Here is a 14,573-nt window from a genome sequence, read left to right as displayed (position 1 = left end):
ATTCAGCCCTGGTTTGGCACCTATGTTGCTAATGGACACAGGTAACCTGTAAATGGTTCATAGGTTAGTACTAAGCTAACTGCCCTTGTGAGCCCTTTTAAGCCTAGCCAATTATTCCTTGTGAGACTCAAACCCTGCACCTTGTGTTTGTAAGGCAAACACCTTAACCATTAGGCCACCCTCCCAACTTCCAGGCCCATGCTTACAGTTATCAAGGGTATCAGAATGTGTCAGAGATTTGGGATGCATGGCTAGGCTTAAAAAGGCCCTTGTGGTCATTAGCCTAGTAAACATCTATGAACATATGAACAAAATATAGGGACAGATTTTAAATATTGATCTTATAAACTTAGAAAATTGCTTGAGTAAATGGGTTTGTATTAATACAATTTTCTGAAGGAATTGAAGCCTGAAACTCAAATTTATGTCATTAATGACTTTTACCTTCAGATCATCCCAGTGATTTTGCCAGAAAACTACAGATTCTATGAGGAACAGACCAAAAATTGAAGGCAAAAATATGGAGAGTTGAAAGGTATGATTCCTTTACATTTTGCCTCATGGAGACATTGGGTGATGATGTCATTGATAGATGAATTTCCTTTAGAAAGCTAGCTTATTATTAGCAAAGTGAGACTGATCCTTCAGAAAGATTTGAAATGTTTGGCTTCTTATAGGTTCCTAGGTTCCTAGGATGATACTAGGCTATTGGCCTTGAGGCCCTTATAAGCCTAGCCAAGAATTTCACCCATGTTCTCACAAAGTCAGTACCTGTTTTCCCTGTCCAGCAGGGCACAGGTGGGATCCCAGCCACTAGACAACCTTTGGGAACAATACTTATTGGTGTGGCTTTGACAGGCACAGACCCACTTTGTGGAAGCACACTTTTGTCTCACAGTTTTGACTTCTTCACAGACTCTTGTTGGTTCCCAGTTACTTATTTCCTTTTGTTTTGTATCATGCAGACATCTACTTCATACATATTGCCATCTTGATTTGAGCTGTCCTATCTATGGTCTACTGATCAGTAAAGAGACTTTTGTCCCTCAACACATTAACTGATTTTATACAATGATTATGGGTTTCTCTAATACTATATTGGGTACACATGGCTAGGCTTATAAAGACCTTTGAGTCAATAGCCTAGCAACCACATATGAACCTAAAATTCCCAAAGTTTAGTTTTCATCATATTTTATCACTTTCATTATTTACTTTTTGTCTTTAATGCATATCCAATGATTCTGGCTTTGCAAGAGATGCCACTTTGTTATATTATAATTGATAGCTTCCCTGACCAGATTAAGACATTCCCGATGACTTACTGCAGAGTGACACTGCTTATCTGGTGCTTCTGCAGCTGGTAATGGTGTACCACATTTGTTATGTCTTCTTCACTCTCAGTTTCTGATACACTAACTTTGGTTACAAACTCTGAACCTTTCTTGCCAGTGTTACCTACTCTATGGCACAAACTCTGAACCTTTCTTGCCAGTTTTACCTACTCTATGGTGCTGCCCAAAAGTCAAATTTTTGTCAGTGTCTTATACACTCATTTTTGTGAATCTTGAATTGTGTACATACACCCATATACCTCCATGTCTCACAAATGCTACCATGTCAGCTTGTCAGATAAAAAACTCCAGGACCAATGCTACTGGAGTCTGTTATGCTGGTTATGAGTGAATTTAAAACTACAAATCCTGTATATACCTTGCCATACAAGCAAATAACAGAACTAAAAAAGTGAATGCATAACAAAGATAACATTGTGAATCATCTTCCAGATAAGGGGGTGGTCATAACATTTTATAGGATTTGGACATGACTTTTTTCTTCCCCATAATGCCTTTTTTAAGCAAGGTCAGTTTCCTAAAGTTGCCTACATGGCCAAAATCAAAACTATGTAAAGACAGCACTGCCCACTAATGGAAGTTTAAACAAGACGTTACACTCCTTACAAGTATTCCTAATTCTTGAAAATAGAAATGTTTGCATAGTTACCGAAACATGGTTTCAAAATATTGTTATTTATTTACTTATTGACGTTTGATTACTGCTAAAGTCTGACTGGGTAGGAGTCCATTTTCAGCGGAGGCCCAGGGAAAAAGCTCCAAAGTATTACAAAAAAAAATTAAGAATAATCATTTTATAGTCTTTAAAAATAATACAAATATTAATAGTACAAAACCTAATTTTAGTGAGTTTATAGATAATTAAAGGTAAGTTAGCATAATGCAAACAGGAATTGCAATACAAAGTGAGAGAACAGCAGGCTTATGGTATATATAGAGAGAAAGCCAGGTGGGGAGAAATTGATAGAAGTAAAGAAGTGAGTGAAGAAGGGAGAGTAAGGAGATGTAAGGTGTGAATAGGTATTTGTCCACATTTAGGGATCTAGTTTATCCTGGTGTTGAGCAAGAACAGAGCCAGATTTTGGACAGGAATTCTTTCAGAATGGTTTTGAAGGATGAGAGGGAGGGTATTAACTTGATGGATAGAGATAAGGAATTCCAGGGCTTAGCAACATGGTACAAGTACAGGCAATGCCCAGAAGATTTGATTAGTCTGTGGACAGACAGGCATTTTTGGTCACTGGATCATAATGGCCAACTAGGAACATAGTTGTGTAGAATGTTATTTAGTGCTGGACAAGCAGATGGATTCTGGATAATTTTCTGGATGGTAAGATATTGATTATATATTGCTTGATGGGGTAGTGCTAACCCATTTAGGCTTTTTAGTTATATACATTGGTGGGCTCTGAAAGGAGTATTTGCTGCATATTTAGCAACTTTGTTATAGCAATGTTCAAGTTTTGATTTTTTTTTTGACACCTGAAGGTTAGTAATGATGGAAGCAGCATTATGAACTGTAGGGAGGACATAAGTAGTGGCAGGTGTAGCTTCATTTGCTTCGGTGAGAATGTTTTGGCTCTATAAAGCACTCCTAGTTTTTGATGAGTTTTTCTCATTAATTTTGTATATGCAGGTCAAATTTAAGATTATCATCTACTATCATCTCTAAGAATTTGATATGAGAAGTGACTTCAATAGTTATATTATGAGAGAGGACTTTCATTTCTTTTTCATGTGAGAGGGATTTGGGGGGAAAAGTAGCAATTTTTTTTTTTTTTTTTTTTTTTAGGGTTGAGCAGGAGTTGTGAATTACAAACCCATGTTTCATTTGCTGTTAAAGCTTCCTGAGTAGTCTTTTGAAGGTGTGCCATGTTGTCAGATGTGCAAATGAGTGTAGAATCCATGTGTACTGTACTAAGGAGGCCTGCTTTGTGGATGTGTGGAGGGTGTTGAGAATGTTAAAGAGGATGGGACCAAGGATTGAGCTTCGTGGTAGACCGGTGGCGACTGGGAGGTATGGAGAGATGGTGAAGTGTTATCAAATTGGATAGGTAGCTTTTGAACTATAGAAAAGTGGGCTGAGAAAGACCTAATGAGGACATTTGATGTAGAAGTTTGCTGTGACAAGCTGTGCAAAAGACTTTAGACAAGTCTAAAAGTAAGGAGGAAACTAGTTTGCTATAATCTCTAGTTTTATTGACAGTGAAGATATATAAATATAAATATATAAATAAATAATATATATATATATATATATATATATATATATATATATATATATATATATATATATATATACACACACATACATATATAGGTGAGAAGTGCAGTGTTAGCACTATGGGAAGGATGGAAGCCATGTTGTGTGGGGGACAGGAGTTCTTTCTGCAAGAGATAGTTTAGTAACTGTTTTTGAATACATTTTTCAAGTATTTTGGAGTGTAATAAGATTGGGTGTTCGCATCTACAGTGCAGGATTTCGTTGCCTACAATTCTTTCAAACCCACTGCGGAAAATGACTACAATACTGGAGCGGAAGCTGTCTGTATTCCTAAGAAGCAATCTCACCTCCAGACTTTTAAGTCAGGACAATGACCTTTTCATAGTAATTTCAGCTCTGTATCATATCATACAGTATCCCTTCCAAGACATCCACAGATGACTAGGTATATTTAAACAGAATGGCATCCCTCCCTATCAAGCTTAACACTATTTTCTTGGGAGAATTCAACTATCCCTTCATTAACTGGTAAATAGGTTCATAGCTTCATATGTGGTTACTAGGCTATTGGCCCAAAGTTATTTATAAGGATAGCTGTGTGTACCTAATAAAATACTAGAGAAACCCTATATAAAGGCTCTTGCCTAAACTCAAGATCTTAGTTAGCAATGACTGCCCATATCTTGGAGGGTCATAGGTGAAATCCCTGGCAGGAATTTACAGTTTCCATCCAGTCATTTGGGTCATGCTTAAATGGGGTCATAGAGGGGCTTTGTTTGATGTGAATTGGTAGCCTATTCCAGAGGAGTGGCAACCTCTGAGAGACATATTTCTCTCTCTCTCACTCCTGCAGGTTCTGTTTATGTCACAGTCCCTGGAGAGGGTGACCCTTGTCTCATTTCATTTGCAGATGTGCAGAATTCCCATTAGGTTTGAATCCAAGATTGCACTGTAGGCCAGGCACAAGTCTCCTCTACGTAGTTTGTACACTACTGAGTACAGTGACAGTGACCTCAGTCTGTCAATGTATGACATGTGCTGGAGATCCTGAATTTTTTTGGTTAGAAATCTCTGAGGTCTCTCAAGTTGCTGCAGGTGCCTGGTAAGGTACATACCATAGTCAATTATTGGCCTGATGAGGGTCGAGTACAGTGGTGATATGACCGCTTTTGCTCTTGAGGCAATGCCCTTGCTAATGAGGTGTGCGATGTAGAATGCCTTCCTTACCACAGTAGACACATGGTGGTCAAAGTTTAGGCTACAGTCAACTTGCATTCCCAAGTCTCTCACTACTGAGTTGTTACTTAGGGTATAATTATTTATATGATAGTCTACACGGATATTGTTTTTACTGAAGGGGATGATAATGCATTTTTTTAGCACTGAGTCTGAGTCTATGGCTTTGGCACCAATCACTGGTTTGTTTGTGTCAGGTCCTATTGAAGTATATTGACATCATTCAGGGATTCAGTGATTGTACCTAATTTGCAGTTGTCAGCAAACTTAGTCAGCCACAGCCCCTCTGTTTTGGGCTGAACTTCTGAGAAGTATATTCCAAACAATTGGAGGCTCAGCACTGATCCCTGTGGAACCCCACTGGTGACAGTTCTGCTGGTTGAGGTAAAGTTCCCAACACTGACTAAGTGTGATCCATCGATGAGCCAGTCAGCAACCCACCTGATCGCATAAGTGTTGATATTTAACTGGGAGAGTTTATCAATGATGCCTGAATATGGGATTGTGTCGAAGGCCTTGGCTAAGTCAAGGTAGGTTGTGTGCACAGATATGCCTTTGTCTATGGCTCCGGTGATGTTTACAAAGAAGTCCACCAGGTTCAACAGGCATGATCTGCCTTTGACAAACCAAACTGTGTCAGATCAAGGATTTAGAGATCACCTATATACTTATTTATAAGGTCCATGATGACTCGTTTCATGACATTACAGATAAGGATGGTTAAGTTTATGGTTCTGTAGTTCCCAGTATCTGTTGCTGTATCCCCTTTATGGAGGGGGGTGACGGTTGCTGTTTTCCATTCAGCAGGGACAAAACTAGTACTCAGGTTGTGATTGAAGAAAGTACCTAATGGAGTTGCTAACTCATGTTTTAGACAATTTAAAACACAACCTGGGATGCCATCTGGTCCCATAGAGGCTGTGTTTTTGGCCTTGGAGAGACCATTAATGACTTGCTCTTTGGAGATGCAAGATGGGGGAGATGTAGAGGGAATGCTTTGTGGAGTGTTTGCAGGGGAAAGGTGGGAGAAATTTTCATCAAACCTGTCAACTAATAGGTTAGCTATTTTTGCAGGATCACTGTGTGTGATGCCATCCACAGCTAGTTCAGCACACATCTGGGATGTACCTTTTAGGCTGCGGATACAGCTGAAGAATGCCTTATGGCAATCTTTAGCTATAGTTGCTACAGTTTTTTTTTTGAAGTTGCCCTTAGAGGATTTTACAAGTTGTCTTATTTGTTTTTCCAAGCAGAGGAAGGTGTTCTACCAGTGCTAGGACCTCTCTTTTTTATTCTTAGACAGCAACTTCTTCCTCTTGTTGTGTAATTTATTAATCTTGTTGTATAACTTACTAATGCTAGACGTCCACCGAGGAGGCTTGTTTTTTTCTTGAGGATCTTGTTTTGGTCTTATCATGTACAGCTGTGTCAATACATTTGAATAAGGGTTTGTACAGAGCATTTGTGTATACCTTAGTATAGTTGACAATGCCATCTGTGGGAACAGGCACTTGGAAATTATTTATGTCATCCCTTAGGAGGTTATAATTAGATTTGGTGAAATTGTTTAGCCTGATTTCACCTAAGAGGAGTTCAGGTGTTATAGCTAGTTCAAATGTGACAGATTTGTGATCAGATTTAACTAGAAAGGATCCTACACTTGTGGTGGTGCAATGGTCACCCATGTTGGTGAGAACCAGGTCGAGAATATCTGAGCCCCTTTTGGGGTTGCACACTATTTATTCCAGGGCATTAGTATTAACTAAGTCCAAGAACCTTTGTGAGAGCATGTTGGTACTCATATAAGTTTCCCAGTCAATGGAGGGATAGTTAAAATCTCCCATGAATAGAGTGTTTGGTTGTAATTTTATTGACTCAGGTAGGTCCAAATAAGCAGCATGGGTATTTTGGTACATTGAAGGGGCACTATAGCTAACAATGACTTGAAGGGAGGTCTTACCCACAGTTAGTTGAACTTGGAGTAATGCCATGGAGTTTTCCTGTATAACCAGTCTAGAGGTGTATTTATCTTTGATGAAAATAGATACTCCTCCTCCTTTGGTTCTCACACATTCATTTTGTGGCCTGAATGTGTGGAAGGCATTGTAGCCCTGCAAGGCCAGGGTACTCTCTGTGGCTCTGAACCAAGTTTCTATGACTGCATGGATGTCAACATACTCCAGGGAGAGAAGTGCTTGCAGAAAGTGCAGTTTCTGATTTAACCTCCTAGTGTTTTGCAGCATAACCCTCATTTTATTTGTGAGTGATATTTTCACTTTGGAAATTTTGTTCTGAGATCTTGCCTAAAAAAAAAAAAGTCAATATGGGGGAGCAAGTGCCTTAGCCAGTAATCGAAAGCATAGGCATAGCAAAGCAGCGTGGTCTATCAGCCATGTCTTCCCAGGCTGACAGGAACTGTATCCCCTTAGAATGACACCAGAAACTAATTCAATTGTTGAAGTCAATCATTTTTGTTCATATTGCGGTATCATCCTAGGTGAGGGTAGAATGCTGCTCAAGGCTAGCGGCATCCCTGCAAGGGATGCATATTCATAGAGCTCAATTATGCCTCTCTTCATATAGTCTAATGAAGTATGTCTCAAGTCATTCACACCAACATGAACTATGGTGGAGTCATAATGCTACTTATTGTTGAGAGACTTGAGTGAATGTGTGATCTGATGGATCCTGGCACCTGATAGCTGACTGTAACCTCTTCCTTGTCCAGCCTGGTGAGTGGGACATCTGTGTGTCTTACAATGGAGTCACCTATGGCTGAAAGAATTGGTTTAGATGTGCTTTGCCTCAGGGGCTTATTTGGTAAGACACTGATGATTGTGTTTTTATGTGTATTGAGTGCTGTAGGTGCTGTATTAGGTGCAGCATGTTTATGTTTGGAAGCAGGTTTCTGGTGAGTATGGTGTTTTGGAAGGTTTCTGTTGAGTACCTCCACCTATGATGGTTTATGTGTTGAGTGCATGGTTTGCATAGGTGTAGTATGTGAGGTGACAACCTGTTCAGTGTTACTGTTCTGTGCACAAGAGAGCAAGGATTCCAGATTCTTAGTGTAGATGCATCTCTCACAAATTTTACTTGGGTGAATTAGGAGAAGAGGGTTGTCAGTGTACATGAGGCAGTTGCTACACTGCATCAGGATACCCATGTTAATCAGGCTATCAGGAGAAATGGAGGGAAACTGACCATCCATAATGCTAGGTTAAATCCTGTTTTCACAGTGGGGAGAGAAAATGAACAGGGTGGTATAACTGTGTGCTCAAAATGGGGTCTATACTAATGAGGTGCTCTACAAAGGGTCTATACTAGCAGGGGTTCTCTAAATGGTATGAGACTATTGTAAATTTTTTGGTTTTGGGACTGCTTAAGGGGCAAAAGTGCAGCTGAGGTACACTCTGAGTAGCTAAGTGCAATTTAAGGACTACTATGCCTGATCATGGGCAGTTACTAAGGGAAAATTTATCCATTGAAGTTTTTGCATCTGTAACCGCCAATGGTTACCCCCACTGCACGGTAGTGAGAAATTGTGCACGGTGGTGCACTACATATAAACAGATGAATACAGCAGAGCAGTGTCTGGTCGCCTAACTCTGTGGAGCTGGGTTAAAACAGTGAGCAAACTGAATTAAACAATTTAACCAATAGAAAAGCTCAAAACTGAGCCTGTACCAGCAACCTTCAATCAGATGAGTCCTAACTGCAGTCTACTGCCACAAGGGTGCAGAGGGGCCCTCTCCAACCAAAGATAGCCTGGTTTAATACTAAATTTAACAAACAGAACCAGATTAATTCAGCAGGTCTGAATCTATTCTATGCTACAGCAGACAAAATGCAACAAATCAGCAAGAACAGATTTAAAAATTCAGCAACATAGCAAAAATACAGTTTAAAAGTGCAAAATAAGGTATAAAATTGTACTTATGGTTAGCAGAATGCAACTGATTCCTTGGATACACCATCTCAAATAAATATACATGGAGATTCCTGAACTTCATCAGTGCTATCTTTCTTGACTAACTGGCTCAAGTCCCAACTAGGATTAAAAAATATTGGACCTGGTTCTCACCAGTAATAGCTATCGTATGTTAATCACTTACAATTATCATGTCACTGGAAAAGTCTGACCACCGTTTGGAAACCTCACTATAACAGTAAAATTGACTTACCACAATTTTTTTCTGTCTTTAGAGACTATACTAAGGCAAACATAATCCATATAAGTGATGACCTGATGAACTTTAAATGCCCTTTTCACCTTGATGAGTATGCTGCCACATTTGCGGATAATTTCTATGCCCACCTCAAATTACATTGGAGGATCTGTCCCCATAACATAAACGCAATGCCAAATTCAGCAATAAACCCCTATGGTAGAACCCTAGTACAAACAAACTGTACAATAACTGGAAAAAAATTATAACCCTAAAAGCAAACTTAATACCCCTTCATTTAGAAATGAATTCAAAAAGATCAGCAAAGAACCCAGTAACAGAATGAAATCCTCCAAAAGTAAGCATGAGTTGAGAAATGATGCCACTGCTAAGAGGAACCGCAAAGCCTTCTTCGGCTATGTCAAAAGACTTAGAGATAATGCCCAGCAATGATTAGAGCTAACAGATAACAGCACTTACTAATTCCCTGAGGACATAGCCAATATTTTAAAGGACAAATTTGGCTCTAACGGTATTCTCCTGTGGCATCTCCCTCTAACTTTTCTCAGATTAGTTGCACACCCGCACCATGCCTCTGATCACCTCTGAGCAAGTTCTGAATGCTCTTCAAGGCTAAAAACAGTAGTTCCCTGGATCCTGATAATGTGCCAGGCTGCCTTCTTGTCAGCACCAGCTGCTGTATGCTACACTCGCTAAGCCCATTCAACCTCAGCCTCTCTACTAGACTCATTCCAGAAGAATGGAGAACTGCAGTAGTCATCCAACTCCACAAGGGGGAGCTAGTACTGATCCAGGAAATGATAGACCTATAAGCCTCACCAGCATTATCTACAAAGCAATAGGGTGAATCATTATGGAATGTATTGGCAAGGACATAGGCAGTCTACAAGCCATGGACCCAAGCCAGTTGGGGTTTGTTAAAGGCAAATACTGCCTTTTGAATCTGGTGGGCTTTTGAGCAAATCAGTGATGTATGAGACTCAGGCAAATTGGTTCAGACTCCCTACCTGGAATTGCCATGGCCTTTGACACTATCCCACATTCTGGTATTACCGAAGAGCTAATGAAATTATGTTATCTATTGGATAGCCAACTGGATAATGGAGAGAACCCAATCTATTAGTAGGGAAGCATGCCCTCTTCAAAAAGGCTAATGTCACCCAAAGTTCAGTAGTAGAACCACTTCTTGACATTTACTCCTCTGATGATAAGGAGGATACTAAGGGCCTGTGGCTGACTGCAAACTTGGGTCTGTCATTAACTCCCCACCTGACTTCCAGATCCTTCAGGAGGAATTCATAGCACCAATAAGGAGTGCCAGGACAATGGCCTTAAACTAAATTCTAAGAAATGCAGCACTGTGTCCTTAGGCAAACTGGGCACCCATGTACCTACCACATAGGTGACACACCTTGAAAGCTGACTCAACCATTAGGAACCTGGACACTTTTATTCACAATGAACTATGATTGGATTACCATACATCCATTGTTGTTAAGAAATCCTTTTCCAGACTAATCAGCAGGGGTCTAGGGGTATTACTCTTAGATCTAAGGAAGGTATCATCTCTCTCTACTCTTCTCATATTGGGCCTATAATAGAGTATAATAGTCCCTTTGATAGGTGCTTGTCTAAATATATGGCCCAGTTTGAGAGACCATATTTTCTCACTGAGATAATCTAGCGTATGTCATTCTTGAGCTATGCAGACCACAATAAAGTACTCTCTCTCTCTCTCTCTCTCTCTCTCTCTCTCTTCTTTTTCCTACAAACTCTTGAAAAGTGGCCTCTGTCTAGCCTACAGAGCCTCAAAGGATCCAGTCCAATGCAACTCCCTGCAGATCCACAAAACTAGTAACTCCTTAAACACCAGTTTCAGCACCAGAGATTTTAACTTTCACAGAAATATAAATTGGACCTGTTGGAGAGATAGATATATACCCCACAGAATTCAACTTTATGGAACAGACTTCCTGTGGTTATAAAGTAATGTAGCTCCCTGACCCTCTTTACATGTAACTTGGCTGAATGAATGGATAATCATAAATAGACACCAGGCCTAACCCCTCAAACTTCAGTGAAAGTGGTCAAAACTAGGTATAAATTAGTTATGCCAATGAGTACCTATGACTTGGGATATTGCAGCTTGGCTACTAATGGTAATCTGGATCAAGAACCTAGCATTAACCTTTGAACCTATGAAGTACAGGAATATGTATATAAAACTATTGCCAACCACAGATTATGAAACTTCACATTTTTCATCCAGGCTGAAAGCAACCAAGAACTGTGTTAACAATACTGAGTAGGAGTAAAGATCTTGCCCTGGAATTTAGAAAGGCTTAACACTGTGTGATAACCTACCTTCTGCTAGTTTTCATGGGTCTATGTTAAATCAGCGAACACTTAATAAAGCGAATGCTGATTTATTGACCCTCTTTAAATGAAAGCTTAAAATCCCAAACACTTGGAACCTTGGATGCCCTGGTATTGTTCTTTAAGTATAAAGGCTCATATAGGCCCCTTTATCCCTTTTTTCCACCTCTCTCTGTTTATATTTGTGCTTAAAAGTGGAAGAAGTCAAAAAATTACCCACTAGCCTATTAGATGTTCCTCCCTTCATGTCTCCCATCTGATCTTGCTTATCCCTACACTCCTTCTTCTTCATATCTTAGCCGACTTATCCATAGACCTACTTTCCCACAGACACGCTCATCTTTCATTTGTCCCACTCTGCTTCAACATCCTTCCATCTCCCCATCTCTCCCTTTTAGCCCTAATGACACCCCATCTTCACATCTGATCTTACTTATCCCTACACTCTCCAACCCCACATCTTAGCCTACTTATCTATAGACCTAATTTCCTACAGGCCCATCCATTTCCTGTTTGTCTCCCCATCTGACCCTATTTACCCCTACAATGCTCCATTTGCCCATCTCACCTTACTTTCCCATACACCCTCTAACTCCACATCTTAGCCTACTAACCCATGGCCATTTATCCCAATTTTGACACGCTTTATTTCAGAATCCAGTGATCTCCCTGTCTGACTGTTCTTGCCCCTACAGCACCACACCTCCCCCAGCTGATCATACCTAAACCCACATTCCTACTTTTCACTGTTACCCTCTCATTTACCCTTACTGTACACATTTTGTTCTTTTATGATATCATTGACCTCATCTACTGCTCTTATTACTGTCTGCATTTTGTAAGCATCCTCTCCTTATGTAAACATCTCATTTTTTCTGTTCCTGTCTTATCTACTGACCTGCCTTCTGAAAGGATGTTACTGTTTTCCTGTCTGATTGTTCGTTTATTATTGTGGGTGCAAAATTTTCAGTAAGAGTCAGCTTTTATGATGTCAGTGTGCTACATGCTAAATTGTAAATATATGCAGACTGGAATACTTGTTAACATATAAGATTTCACAGTTGTATTAGTATAGTATTGCATTATCTATTGCTGGTAACCCTTAACATCTCTTCACCAACTTCCCATTTGAGCATCATATTTAAAACTTACCACTTTGAACCCAACTCTGTAGAATTCACTGTTGTTAAAAGAAGAACTGCCATTTGTGGTTCCTTTAAAAGGATAACCAGACTGTGTGTCATTGTAAGTCAAGAATTCTAATGGGATGTATTTATTATTAGAGTCCTGCTTGTTAGAGGTATTGTTGCAAGCTGATTGGTTACTGTTTGCAGGTGTATAATGGTACAAGGTCGAGAGGAGCTGTTCTGTGTAGCAGTCCAGATTTGCAAGTTCAGTGCTAACAGCATTATACCTGTTGGAAAAAAAATACATTTAATAGTGCCATTCAGCAATGAACACAATGATTGTTTCTTATAATGCTGTACAACAAAAATTGCAGCGGATTAATAGCAGAAGTCATAGGAGCATGATTGCTGCAATCTGGATGCGTGTGTGTGTGTGGGGGGGTGATTTTTCTTTGTGTGTGTGTGTGTGTGTGTGTGTGTGTGTGTGTGTGTGTGTGTGTGTGTGTGTGTGTCTGTAAGAGGGTTTGTACATGTGTGTCAATACATTTGTGTGTGCACATCACTGAAGGTGCCTGTGCCTCTGGTGAACAGTAGTGGGGTTAGGACTATCTGTGCTGGTGTTTGATCAGGAGACATGATAATAAACCATTACTGCGAAGCTGCTTTTTGTGGCCATATCATGTCTTTAAATCACAGAATATCACCATTGTCCTACTGGGTACTGAGGAGTTGTCCATACATAGACAGTAGGGATATTATCTTGGCTCTTTTGTCAATTTCAATAAATAATAATAATAATAATAATAATAATAATAATAATAATAATAATAAACAGTTAAAAAACAGAACATCAAAACCAAATCCAGCAATACTAAACAGTTGTTTCTGCAGTAATGCAAATTTCATTGGAACCCCATCTCATGTGAGAATTCTATCTCCATACCCCTTACTTTTGCTGACTCCATGGTTATATAGCAGTGGTTAAAGGAGAAACTGCCATTTAACCACGCAGTGGCTTCACACAAATAACAATTCCACTGTGCATAGTTAAACATAATAATACAAATATAAATCCCAATTGCAAACAAAATATCCCCATGTGACTGCAGAAAGATCCTGCTGGCAGTAAAAGAAAAAATATGTTTTGATTCCACTCTTTCAAAGGGAAGGCACTCAAAAATGCAAAAAAAGCAAGTTTAATAAAACCCTCTCCATGTACAGTCACATGACCAGTGATCCTTCTGTAAGAATTTGTTTTCAAAAGACAAAAAAGTAATTAGATAAAAAAGTTTAATGAAATTCTACAGATAAATGTCAAACGTAACTTTTTATATAAATAAGTGAAATGCTTTTATGCAAATATATCATTAACACAAACATATCCAAAGTATAGGAAAGTTAATCCCCTCTTAGTACTGTTAATCCACTCCTGGCACTGCAACTATCCTCCGACAGTTGTTAACTTTGTTCATAATCCACTAGGATCAGGCAGACTAGTTATAGCTTCCATTTTAGGAAGACTGCTGTAAGGACTATGAAATAACTACTGGATTAATCAGAAACTATTTCAATTCTGACCTGGTGACCTTGGACCCTTCTGTCATTAAAATGGCATCTCCTACTATTTTCAGCCATTGATATATATCTATAGCTTGCCACTAATAAAAGCATTTGTACTGTCTTATTAAAACATACTTGGTTTTCTCACTTTCAAAAGTGTCCAAGCTTAATTCAGCTTATAACTACCTTTAGACTGTAAAACAATGGACCTTGGCCAAGTTACCTGAGAAAGGTAGTCTATGTTCAGTTTGTGGAACATGACCAAATATAGACTGTTAACACATTACTAGCATAGTTTCAGAAAGACATTTGATGCTTTTAAGAGCTACATATTGTGAAAGGAATGCCATTTTCATGAAAATGGAAAAAGGATTCCTGACAATTAGTATATATATATATATATATATATATATATATATATATATATATTTAGGGTTTTAAAAGGGCATTTGAGTCCATCAGTCACTCAAAGCAGCTTATTAAACTAGAAAGTCTGGGTTAGAGAGAA

At 39.1% G+C, this 14,573-nt stretch overlaps 1 protein-coding gene across 2 annotated transcripts in view; it reads right to left on the bottom strand.

The window, feature by feature from the left end:
- Nucleotides 1-14,573, bottom strand: part of SCNN1A (sodium channel epithelial 1 subunit alpha) — a 307,957-nt gene that overhangs the window by 118,881 nt on the left and 174,503 nt on the right. For both annotated transcript variants that reach the window (XM_044079561.1, XM_044079562.1), the window contains one exon: nt 12,531-12,792. In XM_044079561.1, coding sequence (XP_043935496.1) covers nt 12,531-12,792 — 262 coding nt within the window. The remainder of the gene's footprint in view (nt 1-12,530; nt 12,793-14,573) is intronic.

This window comes from Protopterus annectens, chromosome 8.part0 (assembly GCF_019279795.1).
Source record: "Protopterus annectens isolate FY-2018-M chromosome 8.part0, PAN1.0, whole genome shotgun sequence".
Taxonomy (NCBI): domain Eukaryota; kingdom Metazoa; phylum Chordata; order Ceratodontiformes; family Protopteridae; genus Protopterus; species Protopterus annectens.
Note: the sequence above shows the minus strand (reverse complement) of the source record. Positions and strands in the feature narration are given on the sequence as shown.